The sequence below is a fragment of the Tyto alba genome, unplaced genomic scaffold, assembly GCF_018691265.1.
Source record: "Tyto alba isolate M040663 unplaced genomic scaffold, T.alba_DEE_v4.0 Super-Scaffold_41, whole genome shotgun sequence".
In the NCBI taxonomy this organism is placed as follows: Eukaryota; Metazoa; Chordata; class Aves; order Strigiformes; family Tytonidae; genus Tyto; species Tyto alba.
This window is the reverse complement of record NW_024881317.1, coordinates 11,571,807-11,599,498: the sequence shown is the minus strand read 5'-3', so window position 1 is coordinate 11,599,498 and position 27,692 is coordinate 11,571,807. Positions and strand designations below refer to the sequence as shown.

The following is a 27,692-nucleotide window of genomic DNA, read 5'->3' as shown; positions in this document are numbered from 1 at the left end:
CGCGGGCGGGGACCCGCTCCGGCCGTGGAGCTCCGTCGGAGCCGGGGGTGGGTGGCTCTGGGGGTGGTGTGAGAAGAAGGGAGAGGCAGGTTACCTCAGATCGATGGCACCCGAACTGGCTCCTCGGGGTCAGCCCCGGGGAGCGTTCGCAGGGAGCGCGGGACTGCCCACAGCCTCGAACCGCCGCGGCTGCCGCCCGGGCACTCCGCAGGACCGAGGCCGCCGCGCCCGGAGGGCCTGGCCCCTCGTTTAGGTTTCAGGGCGCTTTGTTATCGAGACCAGCCCACTCAAAACGGGCTCTGAGGTCTGTCACATTTTGTGGGACACCCAGCGTTCGTAGGGGGTGTTCAGCTGGCCCTCCGGCTGCCTTGTGAGATCTGGTGTGGGAAGGTGAGACACCTCCCCTTACAAAAATACCGTGGTTTTTTTTTTTTTTTTTTTCCTAGAGAAAAATGCATTGACTGGAGACATTGTAAGTTCAGATCGCCTTTTTTATTGATGGCTGTGTTTTCAGCACAGCATGTGGTGTTACTACAAGCATCATACCTCAGGGATAGCAGGTACGTGCTGACATGCCAGTATAGTCATGCTGGGATTTAAAACACTGGGAGAAGGGAGGGGAGGGGGTGGTGCTGAGCCTGTTTCCAGCGGTGAGGCAGGTTGTGCCATCAAGATCTTACACAAATGGAAAGATGGTCTGTCCCCCAACTGTGTCAAGGTGGGGGATTCAATTAAGATACTACAACCTACTGCTCCATTTTGCCAATGGAAATGTCTTGTGAACTGGAGTTCCCCGTGGCCACTTTGGGAAACAGGGAGGTCATGAAGCCAAAATGAGAAAGATGCCTGTCTTCATGTAGCCTTGCAAAATACTACTGATTCATTGCCCAGAAAGCTTAGTTGTATCACCGCACTTAGTGGTACAGTAACGTTGGTTGGCATTGGGTTGACATGAAAGGCTCAAACAATATTCCCCATCTCTAATTTGCAGTGCATGTAAGTGATCAGACATGTAAAAGGTTCTGGGAGAAGTACAGCTCTATGTCTTCTATGTTGTGCAATCAGAGAGGTTAATACCAAAGTGAGTTGATCAACATTAAACTGAACTGAATAGTGTTAGTAACACAGTGCTCTTGTAAGTGCCTTTTTCAGGACTGCTCCATTTGTTTTAGCCAAGATGGGTCATGCCAGAAAGCTGACAAGATGTAAGGACTAAGTCCACTGATGTCAAAGCTTGGGACCTATGTGTGCAAATTCATGTTTAGTATCATGCTTGCTGATGTCCAAACTGGACATGGAGTGTCCCTTTTATTGGTTCTCCTATATGAAAAACTTGTGTCATAAAATCTTTTGGCCCTACTTGTATGGGCAAACCCCACCCATATATAGAAAGGTGTTGGGGAGGACCAGCCTGTACAATGAGCTTTACCATATTCAAGAACTTGTTAAAACATGCTAATATGTTGATTGTGTTACAACATGCTGCAGTGTTGCCTTAGGTTAAAACACATTTTCCTATCAGCACGTATGTTACTGTGTAGCAGTATTAAGTAAATAAAAAAAGAATTTTAAATAGTAGAAATCAGTGTTCTTTTTAATAGAATGTATTAGATTATTTAGTTAATAAAAACTATAAATTATCTTATAAAGTAGGGTAAAATAAAGGAAACTAGGTACTTTACAGATGTGAAATGTGTTTTGACTTGCCTACATAAGACATCTAATGTCTCTCTCTTAAACATACTTTTGCTGAATTCTGTCAAAAATCCCAACATTAGATGTGATTATTTTAAAGATGGAAGTTGTGATCATAATAATGAAAACTCATATACCATGCTAATGGACTAAATGCAGACCGCATTCTTCACCTCTGTAAAAAGATTTTCAATAATACTGAACGTTTTGCTTTTCCATAGCACTGCAGCTAACACAAGGCATTCCTGCTTGGTGGCACATGCCTGTGAGTTTTCTGTATCTACTGCTACTGTGTAAGTGAAAACCCATACCATGGTACGCTAATTACTTGTTGAGAGACGTAGACACTTACCAATAATGGAAAAGGGATGTGATGAAGGCTGGATTTAAGGTTTCTATACCCTGGTGACAAGTGAGAGCCCCAAGGAGGTGTCTGGACTTGTTCTCTAGTGCCGCCTTCTGGCTGATCACTCGTAGAAAGATAAGTCAACAGACCCCTGAGCCAGGTGATAACACATAAAGAAGGATTAACTGGCTTTCCAAAAACCGTATGGAGAATTCCTGCCTGTAGCCTGACTCAAATCAAAAATACTGCGAGAACTGGAGAGGGTCCAGTAAGCGCTACCATCACGCTCAGCTGGGAGGGCTGTTCCCCCATGGCCTGTGGGAAATGCGGTTTTCTCTCCTGGACTGGGCAAGTCTATTTGAGCAGTGACTGAAGGGTTCACTTCTGTGGTTTTTGTGAGGTGATATTCGCTCTTTGGAATATGGGTATTTGTATTTGTCCAAAGCTGAGTTAGGTAAGTCAAGAGCCAAAAATAATGGATTTGTAAACAATGTTATACATATTCCTCTGATTAAAAGTATCTGGTAGGTGTTATCCTCTCCAAAATAAGAGTGGAATTTTGTGATACCTTCTGCTGAAGGATATAGATAATGGGATCTATGCTTCACGGTGGCATTTTAAGATCTGTGACTTGGAATACCTTAGGGGAGAACATGAGCGTGACCATTTTGCACAGCTGAAATAAAACCAGAAGTAACATTCCAGGGGCTGGGATGTAAGGTCCAATGCCAGTTTGGGACTGAAGGCCAGAGCTCTCCGACAGAGCAGCAAGGGCTTAGGATCACTTTGGAGTTGTCATGCGTACAAAATCTTACCTCCATGATCCCAAAGCGCAGCTAAAGCCCTACCTAGGGGAGGCAAGGCAGCAAAGCCCTTGCTTAGACAGGGCACCCTCGCCTGGGAGCACAATCGGAGCCCTAGCAGCCACAAGCCGGGAAGAGCAACCCTCCTTGCCCTGTGGCAAAGAGGAGCCCCGAGGAGGTCTACGCGCGGTCCCCCGCCTTATTTCTTCAGCTGCTCCCAGCGAGGCTGCCCCGCAGCAAGCTGCTGGCTCGCCTCACACCCTCCGGGGGTCGGCCGAGGGCGGCGGACAGGCAGCGCCCTACTCCCCCCCCCACCCCCCCCCCCCCCCCCCCCCCCGCCGCCGGGCGGGAAGCGGGACGGAACATGGCGGGCCCCTCCGGTCTCCGCTTCCCCGCCTTTCCCCGCGCCACGGCGCATGCGCGGCGGGCGGCACCGTGGCCGTATCCCTCCGCCGACCCCCTTCGGCCGGCGATGTCGGTGTAATAAGATAATCCCCGCACCCCAGGGTAAGTGCCGGGCGCCCCTCAAGCCGCGGCCCGCGCCGCCTCGCGCCCGGCCGCGCGCCTGGCGGCGGGGCAGCGCGGCGGCGCGGAGCCCCTCCCCTCCCTCCCGCTCGCCGTGTCCCTCCGCCAGGCGCAGCGGGGACTTTTGTGTGGGGCTTTTGGGCGCCGATGAGCGGCGGCCTCCGGCGCCCCTGGTTGTTGTCGCGGCGGCGGCGGCTGGGCCGGCAGCACGGTAAGGGCCCATCCCCGCGCCCCGTCTCTCCCTCACCCCCCCGGGCCGGCCAAGCTTTTCCAGGTCAGTCTGCGCCTTTGTATAGGGCCCTGTTACCGGATGTGGAAGTTGATCTCTTCGCTGGTAAAAAATAATTCCACTTCCCCCGGAACCCGGCGCCGCGGCTCCCTCCGCAGCGCCCAGCCCAGCCAGGATTTCCTGTTGGGGAGAGCGGGCGCGCTGGCCGGCCTTCCGGGGACCCCGCCGCGCGGGGGGCGCGGGCAGCGCCGGCGGCGGCCTGGGCCGCGGCGGCGGCCTGGACGGCCCGCGGGGCGCCGGGCGCGGCCCGGGGGGCAGGGGCTGCGCCGGGGTCGGGTGCCGCCGCGCAGCCGGCGGGGCGGGGAGGAGAGGGGAGGGGGGGACACACACGGACACGGGGCGCCTCGGGGCCCCGCTACCCGCGGCGGCCCCGCGGGCCCGGGCGAGCGCGACGCGCCAGACGAGGGGCCCAGGCGTTGAGGGGCGGAAAACGGGGGGAGTGGGCAGGTCCCCTCGCGTCTTTCCCCGCCGGACAGCCCGGTCTGGGCCGTGTGGGGACGGTCTCGGGCCTTGCGTGGGGCGGGGTGGCCGCTCCCTGTCACGACCTGACACCCTGCGGGCGGCTGAGCGGCGTGCCGGAGCTTGGCGCCAAAGGTGCCCTGAGGAGAGGCAGCCCGGGTGGGAGGGGAGCGCTTCCCTCCGCTGCAGCGCTCCTCAGCCGGAATCTGTAACTCCTGCTTTGAACTCTTAATAAAGCGTATGAGGGGAGCATAAACGTGGGATAAGATGTGTTAGTTTGGACTGTTTTTCTTTCCTAGCAGTCAAAGTAGTTTCTGTTGGTGAGACACTGTCTGATAGCGCATCGGTGAAATGTGGGACGTCCTCTGTGCTTACAGTTTTTAACTTAAAGCAGTTTTCTGTTGTCATTTAACCTACTTATTAAGGTGGCTTGTATTTAATGGTAAATGCTTAATATTAGAGTTAAATGTGCTAGAAGTTGTGAGTGCGCACCTTGGAGTACTTTAGCTTAATGGCTTTTTAAAAATTATTCATCATTCCTAAAGTATCAGTAAGACTAAGCAGTTGGTTAAAGTGTATGTGCACAGAGAGATATTTGTAAGGGTACGTAAATATGTGTAAATAAGGTTAAGGGTGTACATGGCAGATGAGCATACACCAGATGCAGATTCTTGCTTGTGACCCACTTTGCTGGAAACTGTTTTCTAGTTTGTTTTAGGCCTGTGTGCCAGACAAACTGTTGAGGAAGATTCTTCATAATAAAATAGATGCTTTAATTAGAGAGGTTGTTGATTTTTGTTTGAGGATAATTTCAAGATTCAGTCAATCTGAGACATACTCTTAAGGCTGTAATATGGTTCAAAGGCAACATCACAAGCCCTTTGATTCTTCACACCAATCGTAGCTGCCTTAATGTGACCTTTTTGGTATCTAGTGACAAACTTACCTGTCAAAGCCTTGTAGCTTGTTGGCAGTGCCAACCCAAATCTCGGTTGGTGCCAGTGGTTCACCCTTGTTGTGTAATAATATTTTTTTAGATGTGGCATTTTGTTGCAGATAATGGCCAAATCTGTGCTCTCCTTTTTAAGGACAATACTTTTTTACCATCTGCATTATTTGATCGAGTTACATTGATGATTGGTGCTAATTTAAATTAAGGTATGAACCTAATTGAGGACAGACCTGCACAAATACAGGATTGACTATTTTAACCACTAAGCTATTCAACAATATGTTTGCTTTTCTGATCTCTTTTCTCAGATATTTTTTATCTGATGCATACATAGTCCGACATGAAGGTCATGTTGCTGTTTAAACAAACTAGAGGGAATTTAGTTACAAACACAACACAGTCATAGAGGAGAGCTGAAAGCACTGGAATTAAAGCTGACTGCAATTAATATTTTCGGGTAATCGTAATTTTCATAATAGATATGTGGATACTCTAAGCCTGTTGTATTAATTTTAAGATTTTAAGTACAAAGTGTGAAATCCTTGTCAAAATACAAGGAAGGATATGATTCCCTTAGGAAACAATATAGGAACTTTTTGAGTTTATCCCATATAAGTTGTATAAACACTATTAAATGATATATATGGTAAAATCATACCAAAGTTTTAAAGAGATGCAAGCCCATGGAAATACACCTGGGTATAATGCAGACCTTCTGGTTCATTTAAAAGTTTCAAAAGTGTGATTGAAATAAACAACGTCTTGAAGAGTTCTGAGTTAAGGTATTGCTCTATTATATCAGGATGGAAAAAAAAAAATAAAGGAAGTTGATCTTGTTACTTCAATTCCAATAAAGATCAAAACTTGACTGCTTGATTAAAAATTTAAATAGTTATTGCTAACAAATGGTAGTTCTAAATATTTTTGACCTTGGTATGGATAGGCATATAAAATTAGTCAGAAATCACTATTCTAAGTTTTGAGCGATACTGTACAGTTTTGAAATCAGGACAATGACAGCATTTCTGAAGATCGGGTCTTTAGAAGCATGTTGATTTTTTTGAAATAGTGAAAAGGGCATTCTTCTTCCAGGTGTAATGGGTGTGAGAGATGATGGGTCTTGAGCTATCTTCCAGGTACAGTTCTGCTGCATGTCACATCAGTAGGGAAGCCTGTTTAACAACCATTATACGGAACTTTGTCCTGGGGTTTTTAGGAATGATTGCAAATCCTTATTATAGATACAGTGTATATTGATTCAGTTTACCTTCCAATAAATTGCACTGCTGCAGTTCATGCTCTTCTAGCATACGTATGTCTCTTAGGAGCGTGTTTTAGTAGAAATACTCTGATGTCTGCAAGATCTCCATGTTAGAAGATATTCTGCAACAACTGTTTTGTGCCTGTTGATGCTGACCATCTCATGTTCACCACTGCAGTGGTGGAAGGGGAATAAGGCTCCCTCCAAGATCCTGGGGGCACGACACCAGTCTGAAAGGTGCTGTGATATTTTAAGCCAAACTTAATCTTCCTTTGGACTGTAGCCTCTGCTGCTCTGTTGTCTGTGGGCTGTGGTATGGTACCCGAGGCTTCCCAACCTGTTTGTTTTTCAGATCTTTTCCCTCCTCACAGAGCCCATTTTGCACACAGTTCCACCTAAACTCCAGATAAGTGCTGTTGGTAACAGCACGATGTTCAGAGTTTTATAGAATATAAAAACTTAAATCTAAGATGGGTACAAAAAAGCAGTATGATTTCCCATTGAACAGAAGTAAAATAGCAATAATAATTTAATGTAAGTTTTAATTAACAGTTAATTGTAGTATCTGGCTAATGATATTGTACAGAATGTATTGCAGTAATGAAATGTGGAAGTTCAGGAGGTAGTTAATGCAAAGTCCAAACCCAGCAGCAGCTTTTCTTTATTTATTCAATTGTAGACAAAACCCTCTATTCACACAGTTGTAGAGTAGCTGTTAGAAGTCTGAAAACGTACTTAGGTTGCCATAAGAATAACTATAACAGTCTCAAGACTTTGTATCAGAGTCAGTGATGTTTTTATTGTCTGAAAGAATCCTCTTATAAAGCATTACCCAGCTGTCATGCTAGCCAAGCTTGAAGGAAATGACACAGTTACTGAAGAGTACCCTCAACAGTTCAGTGGAGCTGATTTGTAACGGTACATGGAGTAGCAGCAGTACTTAACTAAGAGTGCTGCTTTGAAATAGAAATTTAATTTCAGTTTTAAATATATTTTATTGTACTATGTATATAACTTTGCTTTTGGTAGTATCACTGTGCTTATTGTAGTGTTACTAAACGATCTCAAGAGAGCAGCTGAAGAATTTTTCTGGAAAGGGAAGAAAGGGGAATTCTAACACTGCAGACTCTTCTTGGTATGTCCCAGTACTAGCAGTGAAAGAGTATGGGGGCAAGTGTGGTGCATGGCATTACGCAAGGGTTTCCTGACCTTACAGTACTGGTCCTTGGAATGGTCTGCCAAGTGTAGAAATCAGCTTTGGGTTGACTACTCTTGAGATATTTTGTGAATGCTAGTATTCATTAGTTAAAAGTGACTAAATGTGCATGAGTTTTGTTGGAAAGGCATCTTCAGTAGATGTTTTTAGTGCATTAGTGACGTGGGATTTTTATTTTTGAGTTCGACAGTGTCATTTTGCTAGGTTTTTAACTTCCACTAGATGGCCCAAGCATGCTTTCAAGTACTCTCTGAGAACTAAAACTTTTGCTTCATTTAGAAAATAAATTTGTGTTGTTTTAACTGAAGTAAAATTCTACATCATGAAACTTACGTAAACTTCTGTGATGCTCTGTGCTTGTTTAAAATACAGACACTTTATATCAACCAAGACAGTGTTGGTTAGTGTAAGTAATACACAGTAATGAAAATTACATCATGTATGATCTTCCATGTCCCTCTTTTTCCTTGATTAGAACATTTCTTACTGAGTGTAATACAAAGCTGTTTAGTTTTGCATTGAGGTGAGAACTGATGTATTGTCATTCTGATGGTCTGTTCAACAGCAGTGGTTCAGAGAGACTCTGAAAGGGTATTCATCTCAGGCTGAAGTTTGAAGTTTATCCCTAACATTTCCTGGGAGGGAGACTTGTATTTTGCAGGCCACCATAATTGATTTTTTTTTTTTTTTTTTTTTTTATTTTGCTGCATAGGGTTTCAGTAACAACTTTGCAGTTTATTTCACCAGTATAGATGTGGTCAGTGGGTTCTGAATAGGTGTAGTTGTTAAATGCACAGACTGTAATTTAATTCACCTATTTTTGTTGTCTAACAGACATCAAGTATAGGCTTGTTATCAAGGCTGTCTTTTTGGTTAGTGGAGAAAGACAGGTATACACAGAAGGCAGCTCTTACCATGAGTGTGGTTGGACACTGGAACAAGGCTGAGGAAGTGGAGGGACGTTCATCCAGAGACATTCAAAACTCAACAGGACCGAGCCCTGTGCAGCCAGGGCCTGTTGGGCCAGTTTTGACTGGGATATTAAACTAGGTGACCTTGAGAGGTCCCCTCCAGCCTCAATTATTCTGGAATTCCAAAAGGTGACTTTATTAGTTCATTTTCTCTACTGGTATTTAAAACCAAAATAAATACAAGTAAAATGAACTGTTGTCTTTCTGAATTAGTTCTTAACTTCAGTATTTTACATTAAATTCCAGCTTTCCTCTTGCTTCTAAGGACCTTGATGGGGTGGTATTAGACCACCAGAAAAAGTGTGTGTGTGTCTATGTATGCTTTTTTCCTTCTTAAATTGCAGCCCTGACCCACCCACCTCCCCCCCCCCCCCCCCCAAAAAAAAAACCAAAACCAAATCAACAAAGAGGATGCTATATTCCTTCATTTAACTTCTGCACTTGTCAGATGCCCTCCCTGTCCTTTTGTTGTATATCATTGTTCCTAGTGTCTCCCTTTAACAGGGATAGTAGATTTTCTGTTATTCCTGTTTCTCTTTTGCTCTTTAGGGAAGGGAGTCAGCTGTTGTCCCTTCCTCTGCATCTGACTACTTTTTTCCTTCCTTTTCCTATTGTCAGTATTTGTCCTGTCCTGCTACCTTCCTGCTCCTCTTCCCTTTTCTGGCTGGAGGCAAATCAACATGTCCGTGTGTATTAGAAAGATGGACATAAATGGAGTAGTATTTTGGTGAAGGGGATATTGCTGCCTGCAGCCAGTTCTGTAGACAAAGAGGTAATTGCTCCAGTTCATGGCTCTACTGACGCATGTTGGAGTTCTGCATTTGCAGTATTTCTGTCTTCCTTTCTAATGTCTTTCAAAGTCAATAACTTTCAGCTTATTGAGCAACATAACACACAGATTTTGCCAGTTGAGCCAGGTGCAGGGAACTTTCTAAATATGTTTGTTTTGTGATAGAAGTGTATGTTTAATGGGATTTCTTTCTGAACTGATACACTCTAATTTTGTGTAGGAAATTGGCTGCATGGCATTGCAACTGCTGTTACTAGTAATACAGGCTTAATTTTGCTTTTGACTGGAAAAGAAACTGATGAAAGTAGTTCCATTCTTAGCATCCTGGTAGTGGAAAACATAAGTATTGGACTAAAATGTTAATGATATATTTTGGTTAGTAGTGTGAGTTGTGGTTTAGTTCTAAATTTTCTTTTTACTCAACAAATTTAATAGCAAGTATGAAATAGTGGGTTTAAAAAAATGTTATCCTAGGAAATCTTTGATGCAACAGAAACATAGATAGGTGTTATTTGTCTACCCGTAGTTTTGTGTGCTCTGTATTATATGGAGTTTTGGGTGCTGTAAAAGGGAGATTATCTAAAGATGATGTGAAAGTTTTTTAGCTAGTATCTCGGTCATGTCTCAGTCAAAATTTTACACAACATTTTTAGTGACTGTAGACAGTTGAAGCAGATAGTGATGTTTGTTTTCAGGCAGATGTTTTAGTTCATATATCTGATGCATGTAATACGGTAATATGCTTATTGCATTGTTTTATAGCTAGGAATACAGAAATTATATTTTACATTGAACAAAGTGAAGTGATAGTGATGGACAAGATGTCAGAAAGGTGTTGTGTTTCATATCTATCTAAATGCGTTTGCATAGTATTACCTCCTAAATACATGTAGGTATTTTGGGTAAGTGAATGTAGTGCCTTTGAGCGCGTGATGTAGCAGCCATGGTGTACCATTTGAAAGCTGGACAGAGCTGTAGAAGGTTGCAGTATCAGATGAGAGCTTCTAAACCACTTTGTTATAAGAAATGTGCATCCAATTCAGTTTAAACTTAGTTTGATATAACTTTCCAGCTGCTGTGGTTACAGCATTGTAATACTGAAATCTTCACCCCAGTGTCAGTTCTGTTTGGCTGAGTAATTCTAAAATCAAGTTGCTTATTGCAATCAATAAAGCTTGTTCTCATGACTAAAATACCAACTCCAGTTTTTGAACTTTTCAGAGTAGTTCAGAAATAATTCTTTTAAAAGTGGCATTTGTGTGCTTAAAATAGTGTTAATGTTGTTATTTTTTCTTTATATTCCTTTATGACCTTCATTAGATGTCACTAGTAGATTTGGGAAAGAAACTTTTAGAAGCTGCACGAGCAGGTCAAGATGATGAAGTCCGCATTTTGATGGCAAATGGAGCACCTTTTACCACAGATTGGGTATGAAAACTTTTGCAGTGTTTGGTAAATCCTCTTACTTTTCTCAGCTGAAGAAGAAAATAGGATTATTACAGTTAAGCACTTCTCTTGCAAACCTTGAGATTTTCTTCTTGGAATTCTGCAGTCACATCATGTAACGTCTAATTCAAAATTAAAATTGTCTGTTTCTTCATATGACCTCTTACTGATTTCAGTAACTGTGAATGAGCTCATTCTGGTGGCTTTTAAGATGAACTTTGGAATCGTTAATGGGAGAAAGCAGCAATTACCTCCTAGCTATTGTGTTTATGCATTTAGTGCAGTAAGAGGTCTGAATTAAGAAAGCAGTCCCAACTACCTAATGCGTGCGGCTGAGAGCTCCCTGATACAGAGGCTCTGAGTTGTCTTTTGCAGGTGCCTATTTTTGAATATATTGTATAGGGCAGTCAGGTACCTAAAATTCTATGGTATTTATAAGCCCTTAAAATTCTCAGTCTACTTAGTGACCTGATTTTCAAGTTGACTGTTTTGAGCAGGAGATTGGACTTAAGTGACTTTCAGAGGTTCCTTCCAATGTTGGCCCAGCGTGTTGACCAACGCTAAAAATGGGGCTAGGCCCCTTGAAACATCACACCTCAAAAAGACAGAAAAAATATAGCACAGACCTCAAAATTTCTTCCAGTGAGCTGTTTTTAGTGCGTTGTGATTACTGGAAAAAAAGAAAACCACACAACTTTTTTTTTTTTGTTTTTTTTCCCCTATTCATACTCTGTAAAAGCCCCGACAGCTTCTTTCCTTGAGATTGTAAGGGAAAATTGTTTTGAAGTGGTGATTTGACACCTGAGTTTGATAGCTCCAGAACAAGAAGAAATACTTCATACTGACATCTGTTAAAACTCCAGTTTTTCCATTACTTTACAGCTGGGAACATCTCCACTCCATCTGGCAGCACAGTATGGACACTACTCAACAACAGAAGTGTTGCTGCGAGCAGGTGTAAGTCGGGATGCCAGAACGAAAGTGGACAGAACTCCATTACATATGGCAGCATCAGAAGGCCATGCCAGCATAGTAGAAGTCTTACTGAAGGTAAAGACTGCTGAAACACAGGGATATTACAATGGTTTATGATCAAATATATGCTATTCTTTTTAGTCATGAAACCAACATTGATATGAACATTTATACTATGTGCATTGAGTACTTTTGTTTTCCTATTAAACTGCAATTTATTTTAGCATTAAAATCATCACGGTTTTAAGTTAATTATTTATTGCTGTTTCAAAATAAGACTACTTACTAATTTGACATTGCATGAGTTACAGCTTTTGGAACCAAGACATGTTATGTTTTAGAGAGTCTTTAATTCTTTCAGGTAAATAATTTATTTGGTAGTTAGATTGAAGTGCTTTTAATAAATCTGTAAATGTAAGATAACAGGACATTATTGATGGAGAAAGACAATTTGGGGCTTCGTTCTGTGACCGGCATTATTTAATTGAGATACTTATAGTGATGTAGTTTATGCTGTGATCTTTTTTGTAGCATGGTGCTGATGTCAATGCGAAGGACATGCTCAAAATGACTGCACTTCACTGGGCTACTGAACATAACCACCAAGAAGTTGTAGAACTCTTAATAAAGTATGGAGCAGATGTACATGCTCAGAGTAAATTTTGCAAAACAGCATTAGATATTGCGGTAGACAATGGAAATGAAGACCTTGCAGAAATATTACAGGTAACTTGATTCATGATGTTAAGGGAACTTACAGAAAAGTACTTGTTTACACGTATGATAAACTAAGCTTTTAATACAGCAACTGTGAGACCATATATTGACTGATAATGCTAAACTCCAGTCTAGGTTATGACATGGAAATGAGATTAATGTTAGTAAACAGTTAGTCAATGTTTTCATCACCTACAAAGTCAAGGATAGGTATCCTTTATTTTCTTAAATTTGGGTGTTGTAGTAAACAGAACTAGTGTCTTCACAAGCAAGGGGTAAACTCGCTACTTTGCCAATATGTTTTGACTATACCCTAGTGTTCAGTGAGCTTCATGTATGAATATTAATTTCCTAACAACTGGAGATCAGGAGAGAAGAGATGGCAATTTTTTCCTGAATTAGACAAACGAGGATTGGGTTGTTGAAATGATTGGGATCGGGATTATAATAGCAATTCCATGGAAATGTGTGCTCACTGTTCAATAGTGTTCTTAAAGGCAAATTAAGTGCTAAGCATTACTGAGAAAACAGTAGAAAATAAAGGAAAAATACCCTTACACCACTGCATAAATCTATTGTTCCCCTGCATCTTGAACTGTATACTGTATGAACTTCTGGTCAGTTTCTTTAGCCTCCTCTTCATTGCAGAAAGGATATAGTAATTAGAAGTCAATAATAATTTAAAGAAAGACAGAAAGACTGCTATCTACTATTCATGACAATTGCTAAGCTGTTGGAGCCGATTTTCATGGTATATATCTGCCACAGCAGTCTTGGTTCTTCAGGCCTCTATTTTAGATATGTGAGCTGGCATAGCTACAAAATGGACATGTCTTTATATGGTCCTTTTTGTTTACAATAAATGATAGGAGAAGTAGCAGTGTGTCATTATTCTCTTCAACAAACCTTTTGTCTTTAGATTTCAGGCAAAACAAAAAACGTTTCTCGTGTACTTTACACAGAACACAAGATGTGGCACAAAGTGTGTATATTGCAGGATTCTCTCTGCTTGAGTGGAATATGCAATAATTTTAGTTTTTACTAAGTAATTAACTTCTTTATACGTACAGTTGGAATGATACTATTACTTTTGTCTCTTAGATTGCAATGCAGAACCAAATCAACACGAATCCAGAGAGCCCAGACACTGTGACAATACATGCAGCAACACCACAGTTCATCATCGGACCTGGAGGGGTGGTGAACCTAACAGGTCTGGTATCTTCTGCAAATACATCAAATGAAAGAGGTATTTAGATGCCTATAGGACAGCTACTGGGATTTTGTAGTTTAATTGATTTTCATCATCTAGTGAAAAGTCTTGAGGAAAAACAGTGGTAAGAAGAGAGTAGTTACCATGTTCCTCTTCAGTTTATTTTATGTGTTGTAGATACCTAGGTACTTTAAAACAACAGTCTTCAGAGAGATCAGAAGCTGTATTTGCTTGACAAACTTGCCTTCAGACTAGCACTTTGGTTCAGCAGAATGTTGGTGAGAACAGTGTGTTAGAAGCTTCAGTGAAATAATAATAAAAAAAGGGACTTTATTGGTTTTAAATTTATCAGCTAACTTTCTTATTTTTTTTATCCTACCAGATGAAACAGGAATGTCTGCTGTACAGTTTGGAAATTCATCGACGTCAGTATTAGCCACGTTGGCAGCTTTAGCAGAAGCATCAGCTCCACTGTCTAATTCTTCTGAAACACCAGGTTAGAAAGCTGTCATTTAACCTTATTTAATAAACCTAAAGTACATAACTGGCACTTTTGGAGATACAATTCATATGGAAATGAGATTACAATCTTCCTTCATTTTTTCAGTATGAACAAAATTTTTCCTTCACTTTCACCTGGACGGTTGCCAGATTCATATGTACAATTATTTCTTAATAAGATTTCTGACCACAACTGCTATTTCTGGGCCTAATGTGAGTAGCATTCATCCTGCTGAAAGCAAGCATAATTCAGGAGATTGAATTTACATCTTTGCCTACATACAGTTTAGTTGCATTTGGTGGGAGAATGTGGTTTTTTTTTTTTGATTGCTACTTTCTGTTAAATATTGGGAAATGGCCCCCATGTTGTTTGCAAATACTTTGTCAGCAGTTTTCTTAATCTGTCACCCAAAAGGCACAAAACTATTTGGTGATCTTAATGTGCAATTTCCCCATTAGAATGTCTGTGGGTCTTCTTTTCAACATTGAGGCATTCTACTTGTGTTTATAATAATATGTAGTAATTAGTATGTCCCACTTGAGGCTGTTATGTTGTCATGGCACTTCAGGTAAATGTGAGCCTAGCAATACATTATTGTTTTCCTAGGAAGAAGCAGCCTGCCTCCCTCACTGCAGCCGTATGCACGCTCTCTTATTCCATAAGGCCGTGACAAGAAGCCAGAAAGGCACAAGGAATTCCATTGCCCCTATTTCCCAAGTTTTGCATTCCTCTTTTGTAACACTAAACCCTTTCACCCCTACTGTATGGATCTTTGCCAGTTAATGCTTTGTCTGAAAAAAAATCTTTGGTCAAGGTTTCATACTCTGCAAGTTGCCCTGGATATCTTTCTCCATTCTTTTTAAATAATGTGTTGCTTACTTTGTGTGCTTTTCTGCTTGTGTTCATTACAACAAGTAAAGTGAAGAAAGAAAGCAGTCATGAGTTTACAGCATCAAAGTGGATTGTAAAGGCTAGTCATTACCACTGATGAGTTTGAGAAAGAGAGATAGAAGCAAGGAGATCATCTCCTTTTCTAATTTAAGCAAGTTGTAATACCATCTGCAATAAAGTTAAAATGTGATCAAAAGCTTATGAATTGCAAGTGACTTTATAAAAGGATACCACTAAAATTCTGTTCCAGACCATATTTTCCAGTTATGTTGTATGTTAATATCTTGCCATTGCATAAAGAATCAGGTAGAACTCTCACTTAGGAGGTCGAGTGCTATGTTAATTCTTCGTTATCTAGCTTTGGCACATGGAAGTCCCTAGTTTTTGTCTCTGAAGTAGGCTGTATGGTTTACTTTAATAAAAATGTCTGTTATTCTGAGAGTCCCCAAAAGTGTTTTGGTGGAGACCTGGCTTTCTAAAGAAATCTGTGAAGTATTTCATGCATACTTTACTTGCCCAGTGCTGTTTTGCATATGTTGCTCCCCAGTTTTCTTAGGCAGTGTGGTAGGTCTGTAGCTACTGGCATTTTATGGTAGGCCAGATTGCTTTTTTGTTTATTTAGTATTTATAGTATTTATTATACTGATATGTAGCACTATAGCCTTATTTCCAAGTTAGCTTGGGATTTTGAGCACTGATTAGTGATGTGATGTAGCAAGATGAGCCTAACTTTAAAGCTTGTGTCTGGAGATCCCTATAGAGAGCAACAACCCTCTGTTGATCAAAGATTTATGACGCTTATAGTAACCTGATTTGTTCTGAACACATTTCTAAAGAAATGCATTTATTTTGCTTTTTTGTTGGTAATGGTCAGTATGATAAATTTTACAGAACTGAGATACTTTGCGTGGCCAGAGTCTTTGGTACTTAAAAATTCTCATAGAATTCAGCTCTACAGATGACATTCTCAAGGACACAGTTTTCACTGAAAATGTAGATGATGTGTACTCTTGGACTTGATGGTATGACAGCTACATACCTGAATTTTCATCTCTTAAGTATTTTGAAGTCCTGCAGGACTACTTCTTAATACAGCTCTTTTCTTCTACTACTTCTCAAAGCAGTACCTAAGCATAGCTGTACCATTTTATGACACTTAAATATTGCAAGCCAAGTGGATGATTCAAAACTAGAATGCAATGCCTTTTCTTACAGAATAAGCTTCTGATGTTTTCAATCAATTAATACATTTCAATGAAACTTGGATCTAAATGTAGAAGAGAGAAACTTGAGTAGGGATTGCATGGGATTATGGAGCATTAAAGGTGTATCCAGGACTTGGTAGTAGACTTTGGTAACTGAGTGTTCTTGTGTTTCATGGCCCTACCCTTGCAATGGTGCAGTGTAACCAATGTTACATGTCACTAAACCACCAAAGATAAAAAGGAGGCATGAGACAACAGGCGGGAAGGAATAAGCTTGAAGTCTTGATGCAGTGGCTTCCCACCTTTAGTAACACAGTGTGCATCATACCTAACCTTCCTGTTTCAGTTCTTCTGCTTTGATTTTTATGCAGATGTGTGGGCAATATTGCAGCATCTTACTGTCTGCAAATTATTTCCGAGATTCTTACTCCTTTAATACTTTATAAAATGTAAAGAATACAAAAGAAGCTTTTTGTCACATGTGTATCAGTAGTAAGTGTATCCAAGAAAAAAAAAAAAGAAGAAAACAACAAACCACTCCCTTATCTTTGTACTCATCTTGTAAAAGGTCCACTTACAAATATTCTCAAAAATCGTAGGATTGAGAATTTTGGTTTGGCTCTTACCTTGTATTCAGCCTACTGTATTTAACATTGTATAAACTTGAACAAAGCGGTTAGGTTCTGCCTTTAATGTTGTTCCTGTCTAGGTTTTTCTCCTATTTCAAAGTTAACTTTACCCTGATCTCTTCCCCCTAGTTCGTCATGTCGTATAGTTAAAAACACATCAGTTCTATAAAACCAATGAAAAAAAGGTGCTTCTCACAGGAGCTGAATAGAATCATGCTTTTTTTTAATTGTTACTTGAATGAAGTATATATGAGGACGTGGACATTATGTGCAAGCATGGTACGTAATGTACATATGGAACTCAGCTGAATTAGAGAAAAATCTGATTTAAGATATGTATTTGAAATGCAGTATTTGGTGTGCTTATGTTGGAGTTAGGCACATGTCCTTTTGCATGTGCAGGTGTTTTCCCCTTGCACACACTGCAGAAGAAAATAGTGCACATTAATGCAGAGATTCTTGAAAATAATGCTGTTTTAAATTACTTCAGTTTTCCTTCAGCATATGAGGTAGTGTGGTAACTAACGATATGAAAAGAGAGCAAGGAAGGAATAAGGACTGTATTTGTGGGGATATTTTATACAGAAAAACTTCTTTTTAGACAAAATAGCTGTGTAGGTTTTTTTTTTTTTTCAAGGTTTGAAGAAGTCTTAATAAAGTTTCCTTCCAGAACTAAAAGCCCAATGCTGAGTTTGAAACTGAAAGATCAGAGCTGTTTGCCGCAGCAGCTAATATTGGCACTTGCAACTTGGAATTTTTGTGATGATGGTCTTTCTTACTCTACTTGGAAGCCAAATCAAGTTCAATGCAACACCACTTATTCATGTAGGACATATTGTTTTGATTTACTCAATAGAGACTCTTGTGAATATTTAAGCAGTGCTATAGGGCAGTAATCTCTGAACATAAAGATCTTCAGCAGACAATGACTGCAGTCATTATTTGAACAACAGAGTGATTTTTGTGTGTGTGTTATATTGTAATTAACATAAAAGATGAAAGCCTCAGGGTTTTATCTACCTTCTCTCATCTTGAGCATCACAACATAGTCTATAGGGTTTTAATTTCATCTCTGTAGATAGAAAGCACTCTAATGTCTGTTATTTAAATCAAAGGCTTTGCTTTTACCCTGACAAATTGAAAATAAAATACAGAGTTAGTGTGCTTGATATTCTTTGTTTGTGCTCTTTGTCTTGCTATTTGTCTCAGTGTCTTGTTGCCTTGAAAAATAAGGGTGGTAGTGCGAGACCCCAGTTAGTGTATAGTGCAGGCTGCGGTATGTGCTGTAATTCTGGATGCAGTCTTCTCGTTATCTTGATCTGTAGATATAATATAGAATTGTGAGAGTTCAGTGCTGTGTACTCATTAACTAATAACAAATTTGAAATACTTAATTGAGCTGGGATTTTTTTATTTTTACCTATAAAATTATATACATACAATGTTTATTTTTTAAGCTTTATCTTTCTCCTTCAGAGGTGTAAAAATGACAATTCTGCAGAACTTTTCCTTTAGTCCTGTTTCATACTTTGTATAATAAATGAAGTTGTGGTTGTATTGAAGTACCCATGTAGTACAGACAAAACTTTAAGATTCTCTTGAGGTCCTTCAGTTTGTTACTGTCTTGAAGACCATTATGATAAGCAGAGATATTGGGGCTGGGTCCTGAGGTACACCTGGCAAGGCACTGGTTGAGGAATAGTTTTAAGCTAGTATTTCAAGTTTAATTTTTGTTTTTAATTTTTATTTTATTCTGCTGTTAATGTAATTTAGTCCATCTTGTATACAATGCAGAAGTTAATTGTATTATTATAAACAACTCTTGTTCTTGCTGCCATGTTAACACTGAACCCAGAGTGGTAGTTTTGAATGGGGTGTATCTATTAGGAAACATGCTAAATAAAAAAAAAACTGTTATATTGAGCAAGGTAAACTAGGACAGAGGTGCATGTATATTTCAAAATGTTAGTGCTTTATGTTGGCCTGGTGAAAGATTTCTATTAACAATATAATACATATTAATGCATAAATTGGGGGGTGGCAGAAATCAAATTTTAAAATCCATGGGAGAAATTTTTTTCTTGGTGGTACTAAAATGCATTTGAAATTGTAAAGCTTAATTTATAAATTGACTTAATTCCTTCACTAATCTTTTGATAGTTGTGGCCACAGAAGAAGTTGTGACTGCAGAATCTGTGGATGGTGCTATTCAGCAAGTTGTCAGTTCTGGAGGTCAGCAAGTTATTACTATAGTTACAGATGGCATTCAGCTTGGTAATCTGCATTCGATTCCAACCAGTGGAATAGGGCAACCAATCATTGTGACCATGCCAGATGGACAGCAAGGTGAGTGGAAACTTATACTGTTTGAACTAGGGGAACTGTTTTAGTTATGGTAATAATAAGTTGTTACGTGCAAATAGCTTGGACAATTTTGTTTAATTATCAGTTCAAGTACATCTTTGAATTCTTACACTGCAAAAGGTTCAGATGTGAGCTACTGCAGTTCAGTGAGTTACCACGTCAGCTGAGTCTCTGCATGAGGAGAAAGAATGGAAAAATTACTAAACTGTATCGAAGAGAAAAGGGACATTTAAGGGAACGTTCATAACTACTTGCTTTGCAGTCAATAAGTTTGATTCTTGCAAACTTGTTATAAAAACTAGAAAGAGTGAAACAAAAGCGTTCTAGTACTTACACTGTTGCCTTGCTGGAAATAACTGCAGGGAGGTGTGGCTTGGATTTGGAAGTCTGCTGCATGAAGCATGCTGTGCAAGTCCTGTGGAGTGTGTTCTTAACAGAACAAAAGCCAGGTCTTACATGCTGGAGGTTTTAGAGGAGCAGTGGCAGAAGCTAGGGTGACACAAATTGCCCTCTTGGGCCATGTGTACTTTGTGGAAGCTGCTAGGGTAGTAAGTGCTATTTTGCGACATGCATGTGTTTTGGTAGGTTTCTTTTAAAGATGCTCTGCCACTACTGTTTTAAACAAAAATTTTTCCTTCTCTGTTTTTGCATGAAGACTCCCTGTGTGGCGCTTGGAGTTGTACATTGGAGGCAAATTATTTGGTTCACAGTCTGTCTGAACAAGTACAGCTAGTTATCAGAAGGCATGAATGTCTGTAGGTAGTAATTGAAGTGACAGTTACAACATTGATTTGTCAGATGCTTGCATGAGTAAATTAGAGTATTAATTTCTTTAGATCCCTATTTGTTTTCCTTCAAGGTTAATAACTACTAGATTTTCAGATTACCTAAGGTGTTCTAATTAATCAAAATCAAAAGCCAATTTTGTATTTAGTATTTGCTTAAGAAACAGTATAAAGATGGTCTGCTGTGTAAGTTATCGAATTTGACAGACTGGTAACTGCTACAGTTCACTTCCATGTCTGTTTACTCTGTGAAAAACAGTAATGTGCAGAGTGACAACTAACTATTGTAGACCTCAGTAACAAAGAATTTTAAAATTCTTTCATAGCATACAAGCAGCTAAAGTTTTTAGTAAATTTTCCTCATACTGACGTTATAGTCCACTTTATTATATAATTGTGTTTTCATAAGGGAAAGTCTCTGCATTTTATTGCTGTTGATAAAATTACTTGATTATGTGAATTTTATATAGTGCAAATATTGCTTGAAATAAATACATTTATATATGCAAATGTTTTCAGTATTAACAGTTCCAGCAACAGACATTGCTGAAGAAACGGTGATAAGTGAAGAACCGCCAGTGAAGAGACAGTGCATTGAGATTGTTGAAAATCGTGTGGAGTCTGCAGAAATAGAAGTAAGGAGTATATTACGTGATATGTGTTAACCAGAGTGTTCAGGACTGAGTATCTGGCTGTGGTTTTTTGGTGTTCTAGAGTTTAATTTCTGTGTTACCACAGAATGAAGTGTGTGAAACAATAACTTGTTCCATCTCCCCTGTTACTGGAATTCATCTTTTACAAAGTTGTTGTAAAAAGAATATAGGAGGGATTTTTACTTCATCCTCTGGTTGTGCACGTAAAAGTGACACTTGTATAAGTATGTGATAACTTAAATTTTTTGTTTTTCCTTTAAGATCACTAGCTAGTTTTTAAAACTAGGTACCGATACATTATCGAGTAACTTGACTGGTTCTGCTAGCAGTGAATGAGTACTGTACCCTCATCTTTCTGTTATGACCACACGCATGTCCTGATTGTGAGATCATATTTTTAGCAATGTTTCCTTTCCATTCATGATACCTAGATAACTGTTAATGGAAATGTGAATCAGTAAGATTCTGTGTTTTGTCAGTTTTTATCTGTCCTTTTTTTTTTTTCTTTCTTAAATTCTGGAACAGCTTACTGTTACATATCTCTGCACCATCTTTTTTTTTTTTTTTTAATTATATTGCAAAAGACCCAGCAACATTGAGAGAGCTTTTCATTTTATATATGACAAATAGATGTAGCTGTTTAATTTTAAATTGTAGCTTTTTTATACTAGCCATATAGGTCAACCATCTCGTTCCTTCTGTTACTTCTAACTGTGCTGACCAGTTTTGGGCAAAAATTTATGAAAATTGCTGTCTGCCTTGACTAGGCTGTAAGTTCTCATTTTGTCAACTCCATGGTATTTCATTTATCAAAGGTTGTATTCTCCAACTTCTGTTCATATTATTGAATTGTGCCTAACTGAATACTTTTTATTGTACAGTATGTGCTATATGTTATCCATGTTTAATAACAGTACCACCTTTCATCACTTGCTTTCCCTGTCCCTAAGTTGTCACATCGGATATTTTTGACCTTTGCAGCTTTGTGGTCATTACAGATTATCATGACAGTTGAAATTTTCTTGCTGCAATTTTTTAAATGTATGACTGTTACAATAAAAGCATTTCTTTTGTTCACACTTTTAAACATCTGCCTGAATTATTCGTAAAGGAAATTACGTTTCCTTAAGTATTTTAATAATTCTGTTAGGTGAAGGAAAAAAAAATCTAGATCGGTTAAGGAATAAATTGACCTGTTCTGCATTACAGATAGTTGGTATAACAGCACAAATAATTATTTTAAGGGCATTACCAGTTTCAATTATATATATTAACTACATTTCTCAAATATTGAAAGAAGTTGGTTTAAATGAGTTACTTTAACTGTTAATTTTTAAGTGCAAGTTCTGGTGATGGACTTTGTCCCTGTCTGTACAACTGGAAATGCACATGCAGACCTCTGCCTCTGTGAGGAGGCCAGCTGACTTAAGGAACCATGTTGTGGTTCACGGGGCTATGGAGCTACCTCATTTTGGTAACAGGGACATTAAAGTAGTGCACATAAAGTTGGTTCACCTCAAGCTTCATCATCACAGAAGGTGGTAGATACTTGAATTTGGAGCAAGTGGGGACCCCTCCCGTCATTAAAATATTTTTTTTTTAATTTAGGCAACCTTTATTGTTTGGTTTCTTTGCCTCACTGGTGATTCATTCCTTTATTTCATTACGAAAAGTTGATTCAAGGCAAAGCGTGCTTTCTTCAGCTGTTTTAAATTCATAGTGTATGAACAGTTAACTGTAGTTTGTAAGTCTTTAAGTTGAACATCTTCCAATTCATGTGAGGTGACAAACCTTCATGTGGAAGTACTATGAATGACTAAAGCTTTAGTGGTGGTCTCTGATTTTCTCTTTTGGGTCTCTTAAGTTCAAATATTTCAGCTCGTTTTGAAGAGTCATAGCAGTTTTCTTACACAGTTTGATATTTTAAACATATGATGGCAGCAAAAAAAAACCCTGTCACACAGATACTCTGTTTTTCATTTTCATTCATAATTCATTAACATACAGTGCTTTTTATTTTCATTCTTGAATTTGACTGTTTTTCTTATGTTGCATGTTTGAAAGGTGACACGCATTAGAACAAGGACAATCATTTAATTAAACTAAAAAAAGTCATGATTGTAAATGTATTAGTGAATTCATATCCCTGTTTTTTCTGTTGTCAAAAAGAATGCTTGGCTTAGTTACTTCAATTATGGGTGTCCCTATTGTTAATATATAAACTGTTAAGAAAAGTTACATGCAATGAAGAAAATTCCCTGATAAACCGGAAGATTTCTTAAGAGCATTCAGGATCCTCTGATATCATTTTTGCCTGGGTAGGTTTTTAGACTGATACAAAAGGACTTCAGATAATTAGAACACTTCAGTTATGTTCTAAAGAATGCCCTAGGAACACTTTCTGGATTTGTTTAAATTAACAGACCAGATATAGTTCTCCCTGTTCTAGATGTAAAAGTTAAGGAATCAGTTTTCACTGTTCAGTCCGCTGTAGATCTGCATTGCTCTTCGAGAAGCATTGATTTCTTTCCACTGTCTAGTTAGACAGTATACTTGGCCTCAGTTCCTTAACTCATTCAGTTTATGTCAGGACTATGACTGTCTAAAAACTATACCTGTTAGTTGCTGCACTAATCTACATGATTTGAATTGGTAGTCTTTCTGGTAGATAATGGGTTTATCTTCTTGTCTCTGCCTGTGAAACTTATTTTATTTTCCTTTATTTCTATCCCTTCCTTAATATGCTATACTTGTTATGTGTACACAGCTCTATTTCTCTCTTCTGTGGGAAATAATCATAAGATGTGGTCTGAGAACCTCTCCACTCCCAAGTGTTTGCAGTCTGCACACACTCCATAGTAGTGATAGAGCCTTGCTTTTTATAACGCACTGCAGAACCCTGGCCCGTGAGCTACTGGTGGTTCCTATTCTTCTGCAGCCCAGTAGATAGAGCAGCTTTGCTTCTTGCCAGTTAGATCTCTGATATTTTTTATGTGACAAATTCATGAGATAGATAGTGCTTAGCTCAGTATATCCCAGAACTCAGTGCCCTCAGGAGGGAAACGTTGCTTTCCACATGTAGCAGGTCAACTATTTTGGCTGCTTCCCTGAGAATTGTCTTGTAGCTCTTTTTACCAACTCTCTACTCCACAAGGCTGTTTTACATAAGCTGTTGTGTCCCCCTATACTACATAGCTAACTTACAGAAATTGTAGTATGTTTTGGTTGGACTGGTGCTAGAACATCTCTGTATTTCAGATCCTTTGAGATGTAGGCTCTGCTGTTCATTTGGCATTCGTCAGTCTAGTTGTTCTGTGAGTTGGCCATTCATAAAGTTGCTTAAAAAGCAGAATTCAAATTTTCAGAGGTGGAAGTTGAACTTCCTTTTCAAATAAGTAAGCAAGATCAAATGAGCTCTCAACTTAGTAGCTATGCTCCAAATGTAGCAAACCCTAGCTAGCTTCCTTTAGCTCTTCAAGCCCAATGTAAAATCAAGCTGCACTTAATGGAGTTTGTTCTGTTCTGCGTTATAGCTAGTCTTTATAATGTGTTAATAACATCTCCTTCCCCTGTTGTTTTTGCTATACAGATGCTGCTGTTAGCAATGATCTGATCACCTATGTTGTTATATTCCAGCACATTCAGCACAGCATGTGACTGCTAAATGTGACTGTGACAAGTACTGAGAACAGTAGCAAGTAGAAGGGAGGCAGAGTATTTAGTATTTTCAGGCTCTGACCATGAAAATATGTGAGTGCATCAAAGAGGTGAAGAACAGGGATGGTGTTATGGGGGTGTGGGGCAAGAGACTTTTGTTTGAGGTATTAAATGGGAATGTGATACTGAACTGCTGGGATGGGAATAAGGTGAAAAGTCAATTTACTTTTACTGGGCCTCAGTTTTTGTTAAGTTCTGTTTTTCTGGGAGATAGCTTGCTTCTCTGACAACTTCCCTCCTGTGGCTACTTAACAACTACAGTGGAAAGAATGATTTGAAATCAAATACTACCTTACTCATAAAAGTATGATGCACTTTTTAATGAAATGGTATTTGGTTGAAGATCAAAACAAAACTGTTTTCCAAGCAAATTGCTTTTTCAATTGGTCTCAGTACAGCATCAAACTAAATCACAGTACTGACGTCACTGGAGACAGAAATACATTCTCCTTAGTTCCTAAGGCATCTTCATAGGAAGTGGCATTTCCTGTATTACTTTGCTTGGAAACCATTTTATAGCCACCCCCAACAAACTTGTATGGAGGATGCAGTCTTAAGTTACTCCTTTTGAATTGAAAAAGCTTATCTAGCTAAATGTCTGTTAATTCATAAAAATGTGGTGTCCTTGGGGATGTAATTATGCCTTTGGTTTGCATAGTACCAATCACTTCAGATCACTTCATGTAGAAACCAGTTACGTGTATGTTTCGGTTCGTGGGCGGCTGTTGCTTTCCAGTGCAAACTGCTGTGCGGTAACTGTTTTTTCATTATACTGTCTGATTAGAAATACAACAGAAAGGGACAATCCTGTTGGATTGGATTCCAATTTTAAAAAGTAACAAAGGGAATTGACTCATTGGAGAAATGCTAATATAGTATGTTAGTATTTGATCTCCATACTTCCGCTTTTTTATTTCCCTCTTTTTCCATGAAGATTTGCTTGGTATCTTTGCAGCTAAAGAAACTTGGGTTTGCTACATTGACACTTCAAGCTTTATTGTGGGGTCTTGTCTGGTGTGATAGTTCATGGCTAATTTACACAGCAGCATTCATATGGGTTTGCCTGAGTAAGAACAGTTTCTGTGTGATACCCTAACACTTGAGCTGCATGTAAAGGGAAAGTATTTGTCATTTTAACTTGTATTTGATACATATTTGACAAAATATTGCTGGTTCTGTTTCTAATAGGAAAGAGAAACTCTTCAGAAACAGCTGGATGAGGCAAACAGAGAAGCACAAAAATATCGTCAGCAGCTTCTAAAGAAAGAACAAGAAGCAGAGGCCTATCGGCAGAAGTTAGAGGCAATGAACCGCCTCCAGACTAATAAAGAAGCTGTTTAATAAAAAATGAACATACTGCAAAGTCTATTACTTTCAAAAACCTGCAGTACAATCTTGAACTGTACGCTATATAGATACAGACACAGGATTACATGATAGAGAAGATGCTACAAGTTGATAACTGGACTTAAGCCGTGAGCTCAGATGAGTTTCTTGTAACATAAAAACTCTGAATTTAGAAATTGTGAAAAGTATTTAAAATGAAATACTGTAAATAGTTGTTTTTTTTACAGTTTCAAAATGAGTTGATAAATCTTTTTGAAGGGATCCAGAAACATGAGAAGCCAATGTTTTTGTGAAATTTTTGATTTTAGTATGAATCTAACTTCTGAAAAACAGAACAGTTTTAAGGGTGATGTTGTTGATTTAAGCTGACAACTTAAAAATTAATTATGTGACAAAATGAATTAACAGTTATTTCTACATGGTAACAAGTTAAACTTCTCTGAATAAGACATTTCCAGGTGGAAATCTTTGTACAGCTTTAAGTAGTTGTCTCAGATTCTCTGAAAACCATTTTTGTTTTTGTTTTTTTTTTTTTTAATTTTAGGTGGTGAAATTTTTATATTTAATTTCAGATATATCCCAAGTAGATTTACATGTATATGAAGCTAATATTTTTTAAACTTTTCAGTTTGTACATATGCTGCATGTTTTTATAATTTCTACACATACATCTTGCATAGGTATTTTCAGCAAAGATGAGAGAAATTATGAGAAAAATGTTTAGGCTATAGATCATTTGAGGTAAGCTCACAGCTGGTTTTATTGTGGATGGTATATTACTTGGAAGAATGTAATTTGTAATTGAACAAAAAAAAAAATCTTAATTTACACACTAGAGGCAATTTAAAATTTGGTGGTGGAGGCATGGAAACTTCACTTTGTGTGTCTTAAAATTTTTGTGTATAAACATTTTAAAGTTCAGTAATGAATAGAAAAGAATGTCTCCACTGGAACACAAATAGTAGTTCTTTTAGAATATTCCTATTGATCTATTTACCCCAATAACCTTGAAATTATTTCAGTGATACATTTTTTCTAAGTGGACTTTTGCATTTTAATTATGCAATTGGACAAGTAATTTTTTTTATGTTGTAGTGATGCTCTTACCTAGCATCATTGTTCTTCACTGTGATACTGTGTTTGTGTGTGTCTGTGCAGTGATCTATTATGCTTAGGATTTATATAGCACGTTTCATCTTCAGAGCATTGTAAAATTTTTTAAAGAACGCTTACTGTACTGCCTGAGGCAGGTAAGTGAGTGTTATTGTCTCAATTTTATAACTGGTATAAGTGCAACACAGGGAGTATTAAATGACTGGCCCAAGACCACATGAATCTGTGGTAGACCTGGGAATAGATCTCAGGAGATCATGGCTTCTAGTCCTGTGCTTAGACTGAGCTGCCTTAAGATTGTTCAGTGCTGTGTTACATTAAATTTTGAACTACTGTGCAGATTCCTTTTCTGTAAGATAAAACTTCGTGCTTTGCTTTGTTGTTCCATGTTTCACTGCTTTTATGGAATTGTTTATATAAACTTAAGCAAAAAGTCTAGTTTACCTATACTGTACACAGAAGAATTACCCTTAAAACTGTACTCTGGCCTACTTTTTCTATTTTACAATTAAATATCTTTTCCACATACATATAGTGTAGAATCAATTCCATTTCAGTGGTTTTGTATGCGCATTAGAAGGTCAAAGCTGTGCTGTGTTGGGCATTCAGAGAAACATGAAAAAACAGTTTTAGCCTTAGAGCGGCCTTCAAAGGTAGGAGGAAGGAGTGGGGAAAGAATTGCATTACATAATACAATGTAAAATCTTTCTCCTTCAAACTTTGAATTTATAGAATTGGCAGTTAGGAAGAAATGCTAAATATGCTAGTATTGGTATAAAATTGGCAAATTTGATCCCAGTTGGCAAATTTGACCCCAAAATAATCAGA

The 27,692-nt window shown here is 38.9% G+C and overlaps 1 protein-coding gene across 7 annotated transcripts; it reads left to right on the top strand.

Annotated features, from left to right (window-relative positions):
* Positions 1–353: 353 nt before the first annotated feature.
* Positions 354–27,392, top strand: GABPB1 (GA binding protein transcription factor subunit beta 1). Of its 7 annotated transcripts, XM_032983085.2 has the most exons (10): positions 3,982–5,275; positions 5,378–5,526; positions 10,628–10,735; positions 11,636–11,803; positions 12,260–12,454; positions 13,547–13,658; positions 14,041–14,154; positions 19,046–19,231; positions 20,554–20,669; positions 25,593–27,392. In XM_032983085.2, exons 3-10 carry the CDS (start codon positions 10,628–10,630, stop codon positions 25,743–25,745), a joined length of 1,152 nt encoding a protein of 383 aa, XP_032838976.1. In that variant the 5' UTR covers positions 3,982–5,275; positions 5,378–5,526; the 3' UTR covers positions 25,746–27,392. The 7 variants fall into 7 exon arrangements, with proteins under 7 accessions (XP_032838975.1, XP_032838973.2, XP_032838974.1 ...); XM_032983084.2 differs by lacking the exons at positions 3,982–5,275; positions 5,378–5,526 and adding an exon at positions 354–560; XM_032983082.2 differs by lacking the exons at positions 3,982–5,275; positions 5,378–5,526 and adding an exon at positions 3,227–3,351.
* The last annotated feature ends 300 nt before the right edge of the window (positions 27,393–27,692 follow it).